This window comes from Siphateles boraxobius, unplaced genomic scaffold (assembly GCF_051911475.1).
Source record: "Siphateles boraxobius isolate OS27281-9 unplaced genomic scaffold, OSU_SipBor_1 9, whole genome shotgun sequence".
Taxonomy (NCBI): domain Eukaryota; kingdom Metazoa; phylum Chordata; class Actinopteri; order Cypriniformes; family Leuciscidae; genus Siphateles; species Siphateles boraxobius.
The window spans coordinates 22,942,762-22,955,014 of NW_027509219.1; the positions used below are offsets into that span (position 1 = coordinate 22,942,762).

At 46.2% G+C, this 12,253-nt stretch overlaps 1 protein-coding gene across 2 annotated transcripts in view; it reads left to right on the forward strand.

Moving 5' to 3' along the window:
• The window catches only part of nol4la (nucleolar protein 4-like a), a 70,573-nt gene that overhangs the window by 51,183 nt on the left and 7,137 nt on the right, over positions 1-12,253 (forward strand). For both annotated transcript variants that reach the window (XM_077224453.1, XM_077224454.1), the window contains exons 6-8: positions 9,955-10,256; positions 10,375-10,560; positions 11,464-11,652. In XM_077224453.1, the coding sequence (XP_077080568.1) occupies positions 9,955-10,256; positions 10,375-10,560; positions 11,464-11,652 (677 nt within the window). The remainder of the gene's footprint in view (positions 1-9,954; positions 10,257-10,374; positions 10,561-11,463; positions 11,653-12,253) is intronic.

Here is a 12,253-nt window from a genome sequence, read left to right on the forward strand (position 1 = left end):
AATGCAATCTGGACATACCATACTTGACATGTTGTCATTTTGTAATGTGACCTACAGCCTCAGTTGTGCCATTCACAGTCCTCTCCCATGGCCTCATGGGATTGTAAAGTGTCCATTGGATATGTACTTCAGAATCATCATCTGGGTACTTTTTGCCTACTATTTTTTGAATTCTATGAATTCAGACACATGTATATACAGTATATAGGAAAGGATGCATATTTGGATGCAGGCTATGATTCATGTCTGTAATGTCACTAAAGCCTATTGGCTTTGTCTTAAAAAAGGAGGGGGTGAGGATGGGTGGGCTGTGATATGACCCTCCCCAACTTCCGGTTTTAATAGGAAATGTCAGCAGAAAAAAAACTGTGCACATCAAACAATGTCATGGTGTCTTTAAAGGTAACAACTAAATATTTTCTCTATTTAGTGAGAATTTGATTCTTGAAAACACTGTTTAGGTGGAGAAAGCACATCCAGACTGTCTGGGACTGGTTTATTCATTTGATATAGCTTTCATTCCCTGCCGTTATCATGTGTGTTCTCCCAAAGACACATTTTTGTATGGCTACCAGTACTGCCCTTGTTTACTCAAATCTGCTTTGTAATTTTGATATATGGACTATCTGGTGTGGTTGTTATGGGCTGTGTTTATGATCCACTGCTTGTGTTTTGTGAAATAATTAGTCTTTTTCCCATCCTGTACTCTATATAAATGTAACCATGCACTAATGGATCAATCCCTAGACTCATGGCAGACTATTGAGTTGTTTAGAGAGACACAGGGCAAGAGGATGATGATTTAACCCACACTCTACTATTACACCCAGCCTTCGGAGAGGAGCCGTCCTTTTCTGTGTTTATGTCATTAGTTCCTGACATACTATATTTTTCATTTAGGCCAATATCATTGTCCACACAGTGTCTGTCTATGCCTGATTGGATATCCAAAAAATAACCTAAATGTACTTTGTGTGAATATCTGCGTTAAGGTTCAAATCAAATATATTGTTTAATATGACTGAATCAAAATGGTGACATTACATGAGTGCAAGTCATTTAAAAGGCTATATTGAAATAAATCCTTAAACTAACAATTGTATGTTTCTACTGCTATCAGTTTACTTTTCAGAAGAGTTTTCAGAGAATGTATGTTGAATAAAAAAAAAATCAATTAAAATGTTAATATAAATGTTATAGTAATTTTCTGTTTTAAGCATAGAACTAGCGCAATTAGGTGATGTTTATGCTTAAAATATTTTTAAAGATAAGATTTTTTTCAGTTTTTGCTTCATAAGAAAAGTTCCCTTGTTTTAGTAATGTTTACACTTCTGTTCAAAAGTTTGGGGTTAGTAAGATTCGGGTTTTTTTTAAACTTCTATTTAGAAAATATTAATTAAATTGATCAAAACAGTGAAGACTTTTATAATGTTACAAAAGATTTATTTTTCAAATAAATGCTGTTCTTTTCAACTTTCTATCCTTAATTTTTTTTATCACAGTTTCCACAAAAATTAGCTGTTTTCAACATTGATAATAATTAAAAATATTCTTAAGCCCCAATCAGCATATTAGTTTTCTGAAGGATCATATGACACTGAAGACTGGAGTAACGATGCTGAAAATTCAGGGGGAAACATACATTTTAAAATATATTAAAAAGACTTGTTCGTGCATTTGCGTGTGGCGAGGACTGAAGCGCCTATCAGACAGGACGCAGAAAGCTCGGCGCTGTGCTTAGGGTGACCACCCGTCCAGCATTTTCACCCCTTGTCCCGCACGTCGCATATTGAGAAAATGTCCCGCATTTTCATCAGTCTGTTGGTTTTTAATTATCATATTAAGAAAACGTGCACGCGTTCTTTTGCCTTTTTAAGAAAGCATTTTATTTATTCTTTTTGCGGCGTAGTTTTTCACCTATATTTAACAGCGCTTCGTCAGAAGTACAAATACAACAGCCGTTTTTAAAATCCTATCCAATGGTTGAAAGGACAGGAGTAAACACGGTCACTAGCAGGTAGTGACGGCTGTCAATCAAAATGTGGAGCGTTGATTCGTTCCATGTGTTCCCTGTCAGAAAAACAAATCGATAATTCGGTAGAATACATTTTTAATTTAACAGAATTTATCAACTTGTTGCCTGCTGTGGTTATTTTAATTCACATCCTTTCTAAAAAAAAATATGAACGTTTTTGGTTTAATATATTCTTAATAAGACTGTCGATCCAAATTCATGTTGGTTTATATTTTATTTGTTCATTATTTATTTTGTTGGATTTTAGTTGGACTTGAATTTAAACGTCATGTAAAATAAAGACATGTTATGCTACATTGTGATGTAATGGTGTTTTCTGGAAGGGACTAAAGAACTAAGAATTTTTATCAGCTGAAAGGCAGAATACAAATGTTTTTATTAAGTTAGATAGACTTTATATAACAGTTCCCTTTCAGTCGATAACGTCGGACGTAGTCGACGCGACTGAAATGGGATCACGCTAGGGAGCCTATCATCTTCGAGTACTATTGAACGAGCCAATGTAATTGGCGTGCGTGATTCGCATCACACACTCCGCCCCCGCGGCGCGGGTATAAATACGGAAGTGGATGCACGCACTAGTTGCCTTTCGCTTCGGAGCCGATCGTTTGATGTCTCTGAGAGTGCTGTTGTCTACAACGAGCGAGTGTGTCGGTGTTCTTCAGGAAGACTCTCCCAGTGCTGGTGTTCTACAGCGCGAGTGCAGCGGTGATCGCGAGCTTTGAGCTCTCAACTGCTGTTTTAACAGCAACAAATTTCTAAATGTTTGTGTGTGTTGATGGCTGGTTAGAGGGCGGAAAAGTGAGTGCTTCACTGTTTCAGTTCTCTGTTCAGTGTTGCCGCGGTCATTTCCCTGTGTGCTCCGGCACTGGTGACGGTCCTATTTTCTGAAAGAGCAACACGGGTGCGTTTGCGTCTTTTTCAAGATGTCATTCCGCCCGTGCGTTTCTGGGTGCGGTCGTTCCCTGTCTCTCTCTGATGGTCACAACTGTTGTGTCACGTGTTTGGCTTACAGCACGCTGAGACAGCTTTTGTGGACAGCTCATGTTTTCACTGTGGGAACATGACTGTCGCAGTGTTGAGGGCGAGACTCGCCTTCGTTCGCGGAGAGCGAGTCCCCATTACCATGCCCCACCCTCGGGTGCTGTGTGGGATGGGTGACCGGAGGATAGTGTTGGATGTCCCGCCCGGTAACCATTCCCTGTGGGCTCCTCACTCCTCCCTTCCACTGCAACCACTGGAGCCTCCTGTGTTGTCTGCTGGTCCATCTGTAATGGGTGGGCCAGCGGTTTCACTCGGGGCTCCCCTGGAGGACAGGACGCCGATTGCAGCATCAGAGGGTGAGCTGACTTCTGGAGATGATGACTCGGCTGCATTGTCTCCCTCCGGGAGTTCAATGTTGCCCGAGCCGGATCCAGAATTATCAGCTATGCTGAAACGGGCCGCCGAGGCTGCCGGGCTCGAGTGGAACCTCCACCGTGTCCCGTTCAGTCTCGGTTGGAATCTGGAGTTTGGTATCTTGGGGCGGGCCGCGCTGGTTCTCAGCTCGCCGCCCCAGTGCCTTTCTTTCCCGAAATGCATGGAGAGCTTATCAGGTGGTGAACAGCATCTTTCTCTGCCAGAAACTGCCTGAATAGCTTTTCCCCCTCATTACCCTTGATGGAGGAACGGTGAAGGGTTGCGAGGTGTCCCTCCATTGGAGCGGTCTGTCGACACAGGTGCACCTGTGTCCGGCGGCCGCTGCCTTTTGGGGGGATCCTCGTCTCCCCCCTAAGGCCTGTGAGTTTCGTCCGTTCCGACGGGCAGAGCTTACAAAGCCTGTGGGCAAGCCCCTTCCTCTTGCGTGCCATGGCGTTGCTGCAGGCTAGGGCACCCATGGCATGCACGAGGGTAATCCAGACCGTGCGCTCATAGGTGAGCACCGCACTGCATCCGACCTCACCCTCCGGGGTACGGGTGTCGTAGCGTGCGTGATCGGTCTGGCGATGTCCACCTTGGTGGTCCAGTAGCGCCTTCGTTGGCTCAGCCTGGTTGGTATGGCGGATGCGGACAAGGTTCGGTTCCTGGTCTCCCCAATTTCCCAGGTTGGGCTGGTCGGCGACGTGGTGGAGAACTGCATCAAACAGTTCTCTGCCGCTCAAGCGCAGACGGAGGTCATCCGGCACATCCTGCCCCGGTGGCCAGCTGCTGCCTCCACCCGCCGCCGGTGGCAGCTCCTCCGCCTGCTCGTCGCCGTGGGCGTTCTCCGGCCGCCGCTCCTGCTGGCCCTCCGCAGCAGCCTCCACCCAGGCCTCAGCAGGGAGCCGGCCGCAGTAGAGACGCCCAGCCCGCTCCAGGCGCTGCCAAGCCAGGTGGCAAGCGACAGCGAAAGCATTCCGGAGCGGGCCGCCCAGGAATGGATGAGATGCTCTTGGAGTGGCACGATCACTCCCTCCCCCCGGGTGAGGGCCGGGTGGAGCCTTTGTTTGTGTGTGTGTCTGTTCCGCCGCTGGCTCCCTAAAAAAAAAAAAAAAAAAAAAGCGGAGCAAGCGGTACCCACACTTCAAAGAGAGAGCAATTTCATCTGTTCCTGGGTCCCAAGAGGGCCAGTCTGGCGGGTGTGACCCTGTATAGCCTTACACCCCTCAGCTCCCCCTTGGTCGCCAGCAGGCAGCTTGGTGCGTTCGAGGACCCGGTCATCCGCCTTCTCACGCGCCCCCTGCCGCTTGTGGAGACAGGTAAGTGTTGCACAGCACACTAACACCACTCTCTCTACTTTGCTGCCCCACCTCAGGCTCGGCTACCCCGCTCAAGTCAGTGATAGTCATCACATTAGGTGTTGAGCAGACGTGCTCCTGAAAATTCAGTGATATTCATCACACCGAGTGTTGAGCAGTGCTCCTGACTTGTGCGTGCTTATCTTATCCTGCTGGCGAAGGATTTGATATAGCCGCTCCTCCAGCCGGTACGAAGGCCAGTTGTAAACTCGTTCTTCGTGCTACTAGGTGGTGGGTCGTGACCATCTTGGCCCAAGATTGGTCTGCAGCTTTGACCTGAAAGACATGTGCTTCAGATCTCTACCTCCCGCACCGCAGGCCATCCTGTGTGTTGCGTCTAAGGGTGGAGTATCAGTACAGTGTCCTTCCCCTCGAGTGCTCCAGAGCCCGTTGGGTCTTCAGGTCAACTGGAAGAGAGTAATCTCGCCCACGGGCTGAGTATCTCTTTTCTAGTTTTGGAGAGGTACTCGGTCCAACATGTCTCTCCAATGAGAATGTGTTCAGCTGGTGTTGAAGTGAGAAAGGGTCCCACTGAAAGAACTTTCAGAGGCTCCTGGGGTATATGGTAGTCGCAGCCTTTGGCTCCCTCCATATGTGACCGCTTCAGCGCTAGCTTCACGATCGAGTCCCGAGGTGACCGTGGCAGAGCAGCTCACCCTGTGTGACTATAGTTCATCCCGGTCTGCTGCCAAACCCTCTTCAACAGAGCGGCCATGTACAAAGGGCGTGTTTTAACGGGGGCCTGGGCGACCCCCGACTACACGGGCATTCGTGCCTCGAGTTGTTAGACATTGCGACCGTTGCGCAAGCTTCCCCTGCATGTCACAAACTCACCCGTCACCTCCTCCTTGGAGTCAGACGCTTCTGAGGGCGCCTTATTCCACTCCTCCCGCTTACTCAATCGTGCCGCCATCGAGCCTCACGACAGTTATAGCCAGGGCAAGTGGAGACTCCATCCCCTGGGTCCGGCTGGGTCATGACCATTCCGGGGCCGCTCAGTTGCCCCCCCGGTTTTATTTTTCCGCCAGTGTTTGGGTAAACCGAGCGGACTACCCTTGGACAAACACTGGGACTCAGCGGCCCCAGGGGCCCGCAGAAATGCGTTTAACCCCAGTGAGCCTTCTAAAAGTGACTGCGACTCATGGTCGCCTTGCGCCTGCAAGTCAGTGAAATCATCACTCTTCATGTTGAGCAGATTTGCTCCTGAAACTCAGTGAAGTTCATCGCACTCTGGTGTTGAGCAGCAATGCTCCTGTAGCTCAGTGAGTCCATCACAGGTAGCTCAGTGAATTCATCACACGCAGTGCTGAGCAGAAATGCTCCTGGTGCTCAGTGAAGTTCCTCGCACTCAAGTGTTGAGCAGAAATGCTCCTGAAGCTCAGTGAGTTTATCACACTCAGGTGTTGAGCAGTAATGCTCCTGAAGCTCAGTGAACTTGTCACACTCAAGTGCTGAGCAGAAATGCTCCTGTCGCTCAGTGAGGTTCTTCGTACTCAAGTGTTGAGCAGAAATGCTCCTGAAGCTCGGTGAGTTTATCACACTCAGGTGTTGAGCAGGAATGCTCCTGAAGCTCAGTGAACTTGTCACACCCAAGTGCTGAGCAGAAAATGCTCCTGAAGCCCAGTGATCTTCACATGTTGTGTTGAGCAATGCTCCTGTCTTTTGCGCCCGTCACTTGCACCTACGTGCCATGTCAGGAGAGGAACAGGTCTTCATAGTTGCCCCTCATTGGCCCAACTAGACCTGGTTCCCTTCAACAGCCTTCCTGACTTCCCCTGGATTCGGGGACGGGGCACGATGGCACACGCGTTCTTCCCCCGGAGATTCCGGGCGGTCTTACATCCGAACGCGGAGGTTCAGGTGGCTATCACAAGAACATGTGTTAGTTACCATCACTTCTGCGAGCACCCCCTAGAATTGGGTAGCGTGCTTACGCCTTTAGAAGTGGAACCTAGTCGTTGAGTGCGTCTTCTCCCCTGAGGAGATCCTGAAAGCTTTCGATCACTTCAGTGCTCTCTTTCCTGCAAAATGGGTTGCAGTAGGCTGTTTTCCTAAATCACCCTCAAAATGATGTTGCCTCGGTGTTTAAACGACGCTCATCGTGTTGCAGAAGTATGCAGAAGCACGTTCTGATCGTCAGGTTCCTGAGGAGCAAGGTCTTGTAAATCCTTGTGTCCCTCTTTATCCTCTTGGGCCTTGTCCCTGGTGCGACTGCACTGCAGAGACCGCCCCTGAGCCACTGCGGGTAGTGAGTTAAAAATTCTGTTATATCAGTTCTCCTGCTCGCGTGGTCTCTACTAGAGGGTAGGGACTTGCTCGCTTTCGGTCAACGTATTGTGCCTGGAGTCTGGGCCGGCTAACTCTCACAAGCTGAGACCCCGGCTCGGATTGTGCCCAAGGTTCCTACCTCTCCCGTAATAGGAGCAGGTGGTGAGCCTGCAAGCGCTGCCCTGGAGGAGGCAGATCCAGCCCTGGCTTCTCTGTCCGATTCGCTTGGACGTGTACAGAATGCAAGTCATAGACCTCAGACCAGCTCTTCAAATATCTGTTGGAATTCAGCAGAGAGGGAAGGCTGTTTCCATGCAAAGTTGCACTTAGTGCTTGCCTTCATTTCGGCAAAGATCCGAGATGCAACATGTCCACTTAGGTGTTGAGCTCCTCTATGATGAGTGTAAAGTGCTCCGCCTGGGCGTTGACGATATACTTTGCTAAACAGATTCTAGAGTTGGGGGCTGGACGACACCTAGTTGAACCGCTGCTTCCCGTGGGCTCCCTTCTCATGAAGCCAGTTTCACCGTGAGCCCGGTTCAAGTGTCGGCTTGCTGCGCCATTCCCCTCCTATGGACTGGATACGTGCGCCTTTCTACTCCAGTTGAGTTCCCTTAAAATTGAACCCTGTTGAGTTCCTCCACACCCCTCCGACGTCGGACGTGCGGAACGTCTGGTGTTAGGCCTACCACTCGTAAGCAGTGTGGAACCTGTGTTAGGCTGGGTCCATATGTTGCGGTCCCTTCGGTGACCCCATATGTGTATTCTTCCACGATACGGCTCCCTGCGGTGAGCCCGTGTCTTCCCTCGGCAGAGTCTCTCTGCCGTCACTGTCCGGTGTGTCTCCCCCCGTCTTAGGCTGGAGCCACCCCAGTGACATTCCATATGTTAGACTGCCCGGTTTCCGCCCAGTTCATATGTGTATTCTCCACATTTCCTCCCTCGGGTTGGATGTGGCTTCCGCAGCGTCCCTTCCTTCCAACGTACGGGGAACGCTTTCCCAGTGGTCCTGTAGGAACAGCAGTGACTTCCCTGGCCTAAGCCCTGTCCTTCCCCGCCTTAAGTTTGCGGGGGCATCAGGAGGCTTTGGTTTAGGCACTGGAAGGTGGCAGCGTTAGTGGCGTGTTCAATGGTTGATCCCATTTCAGTCGCGTCGACTACGTCCGACGTTATCGACTGAAAGGGAACGTCCTGGTTGCGTATGCAACCCACCGTTCCCTGAAGGAGGGAACGGAGGACGTAGTCCCCTTGCCACTACCGCTGGACCACCGCTGACCCCGGGTTACTCTCGGCTCCTCAGCGAAAAGCAACTAGTGCGTGCATCCACTTCCGTATTTATACCCGCGCCGCGGGGGCGGAGTGTGTGATGCGAATCACGCACGCCAATTACATTGGCTCGTTCAATAGTACTCGAAGATGATAGGCTCCCTAGCGTGATCCCATTTCAGTCGCGTCGACTACGTCCTCCGTTCCCTCCTTCAGGGAACGGTGGGTTGCATACGCAACCAGGACGTTTCAGGTTATGTTTTAGTGTTGGTAACATGTCCCACATTGTCCCACACAAACTTATAATCGTCCCAGATTTGGTTTGTTTGATGGTGGTCACCCTAGCTGTGCTATGAAAACCCATTAATTTCAATGACTTCCAAAGATACATAGCAGCTACAAGTGTATGCACTATGCAAGCACTATATACAGGATTCACCCTATTATACTTTATCGACACAAATTGATAAGTCAAACAGAAAACAGCCATCCACAAATAGTCCATAAATAGGCTGTCTTTGAGTTCACTTGAAAAAGGGTTAAATTACTCATCAGGCTACAGAAGAATACCAGAATTCCTCCATTCGATTAGGCCTAAGACATCGAGAGTCACGCAGACCTACAGTATAACAACCCAGCCACAACACATAATTGGGAATAACATGCCTTACCTTAACACAGAATGGATTTCAAGGACTTCGCACGCAGATCAATGGCCTCCAACGTTTATATTTTTTCTACGAATCTTTGAGTTAACGTACTAAGCATGATTTGAATTTGCACCGCAGCGCCACCACACCTTGATGCTCATGTCAAGAATAGCATGTATAGTTATCTTTATTAAAGTGAATTAGGTTTAAATCACCGTCATGCATGAATGAATGATATTTTTGCTATTTTACACATAATACTCCACGATGATCACATTACACAAAACTGATATTGCACGTCAAAATAAAACATTGTCAATATTTTTTGAGACTCCCCAAAATTTCCCGAATCACGTTTTCAGGGGAGCCCATGTCTTATTTAGGGGAGCCGAGCTCTCCCTAGCTCCCCCGTAGTTCGCACCCTGAATGTACATATTTTTACTGGAAACAAGACATATTTTTACTGCAGCATTACATTACAAGCAGAATGATGTCTGGCCATCTCATTTTATTATTTATTTATTTTTCAGCATGTCTTACATCTCTTTCTTGTTCTGTTCTCTGGGTGGATGAGAAGGTGTTTCTTTCTTTTTCTTTTTCAACCCCCTTCTCCCTCTATGCTCTCTTTTTACAAATACTTCCTCCAGTCCACTAAGACACTCTGTTAGAACCCCACATCCATCTCATTCCCCTCATCCTGCTGTCTCTCTCTTCACCTCTGCCTCCTTCCACTGGTTTGACAGTTGACCCCAATGTTGCTTTCCTGTTCACACAAAGACCTTCACACAACACACTCCCCTTCCCCCGTTAGACGTACACTGACACACACACACACACACACACACACACACACACACACACACACACACACACACACACACACACACACACACACACACACACACACATCTAGACCCCACATCCACTTGTGTGCGACTTTCTGAACACGCATTCAAACATTTAATTCTGTCTCTCTCAGATGATTCTTCTTCAGAGAATAGCAGCACAGTTAATGGTCTCCCTGCACTGACTCCGCCTGGTGGTGCTGCCATGGCGACAGGAGGAGTTCCTGCATCTGAGGGGGTGGTTCCATACGGTGAGGTGAACGGTAATGGTGCCGCAGCGCCGCTGGACTTCAGCACTACTTCATCGTCCTCTTCCTCACAGGAGGGACAGCAGCCTGTCAACCTGAGTGACAGACTGTTACCCGGAGTAACGCTTGGATCCTACTCATCTGACCCTAACAGAAAATTCCCTGTCAAAACTGAGTACAATAACAAGGTATGAGACTAAATTTATCCACATAATTTAAAAAATGTGTATTTGTAAACAAGTACTAATAAGCATAATGGTGTTCAGATGGAGGTTTTGACTTTTGTACATACTGTATGTTCTACAGTCGCCTCAGTACAGCTCAGGAAGCTATGACTCTGTGAAGACGGAACTGAGCACGTGCGGGGAAGAAATGACCCCGGGTCGCTCTCAGGTCATCGACGATGATGATGACGATCACGATGACCATGACGACAGTGACAAGATAAATGACGCTGAGGGTCTGGACCCCGAACGACTTAAAGCTTTTAACGTGAGACTTACTCCCTTTACCACTTTCTCTCTCATATTATGGTTTACATTAGATTTTGTATTTTTATTCATCTTTTCAAGCTTTATGACCTACATTGCTTAGGTTTGGAGGTAAAGTCCAAAAGTCTGAGACCACATTTGACAGTCTTTTTGTAAATAAACATAAAGTTTTAGTATTTTGAAAGAAAGAAATTTACATAAAATAGTTAAGAAATATTATTTCAATAATTTTGGGCTATTCTCAAGTTCATTATCAAAACTAGAAATATATATATATAAAAATATAAATTGGAATAAAGCAGAAGTAAAATGAAATATAATATTAGATGAAAAACTTAAACTAATCGAAAATTAGAAATGTTGCCTTGCCAGGTAACTGAAATAATTACAAGTTGAAGTACTAAAATTAGTTGCTGGAAATAAGTTAATTTTTTTTATAGTAAAAGCAATATTTTAAAAATAAATAAATAAATGAAATTATTACTTAAATTAAGTATTTAAATAACACTGGTCTGAATAATGTGATCATCGTTTTACACAGACTTGTGGAGTTCATGAAGCAGTGAAAGCAAAAAAACAGACAAAGCAAATATGATGAAATACTGACCACACTTTTCCACCCTTCTTTCAAATTGTTATGCTGGTAATATAATTTACATTTAGAGATTATATACAATGAGATATTATAAAAAATAGAAGTGTTTCAGTGGCCTGCTGAACCTTAATTATTATTTTCATCTTAATGCTAAACCATAAGTTACTTCAGTTACATTTCTTTACCCCCTTTACCTTTACAACTTTCTCACAACTTCCATTTTCTGATTCATTGATACAGTATGTTCAATTTCCCATCTTCTTTTCTTTCCTTCGTTGCATTGCTCTAATATTTCTTCATGTTTTTCAGATGTTTGTGCGGTTGTTTGTAGATGAGAACTTGGACCGGATGGTTCCAATCTCAAAGCAGCCCAAAGAGAAAATCCAGGCCATCATTGAGTCCTGCAGCCGCCAGTTCCCAGAGTTCCAAGAACGTGCTCGCAAACGGATCCGAACCTACCTCAAATCCTGTCGCCGCATGAAGAAGGGTGGCTTCGAGGTATGGAAACATGGGCATTTGTACACATGTTGACAAGCAAACCCACACATCTGCCATAATCTTCTGTGCTATTACAAAACCACAGATAATCCGAAATGTTTCACATATTAAAGCTTACCGTTGTTTGTACTACACACCAATCGATAGTATACTACTGCCCTCTAGTGGCTGTCAGGGTCACAGGCAATTATTTTTAACCCTTGTCCTGGCACTGAGCCTGATTTAACTCATGAAATCCATGACCAGAAAGTGTGCGAGATAGGAGTAAGATCCTAAATGTGTAGTGCTGTCATATGATGACATCATATGTGGTTGAATGTATTTAAACAGATACAACTAGCTTTAAAAATTCGATTTTACAGTGCAGCTATGCAGAACATGTTTTCATTCATCATAAACCAGGAAGATGGCTACACAGTAATTTTCCTTTTTTGAAAGATAAGGTAATGCTTTAATAGAATATAATTTCGAATGTATTCAGTTCCAGAGAAAAGATAAAAAATTATACAGATTGTTTTTTCATAACTAAAGCAATTGGTAACATATGGGTTAAAAACACCATCCTTTAAGATTAGAACATAGTCAGGAATGCATAAGGTAA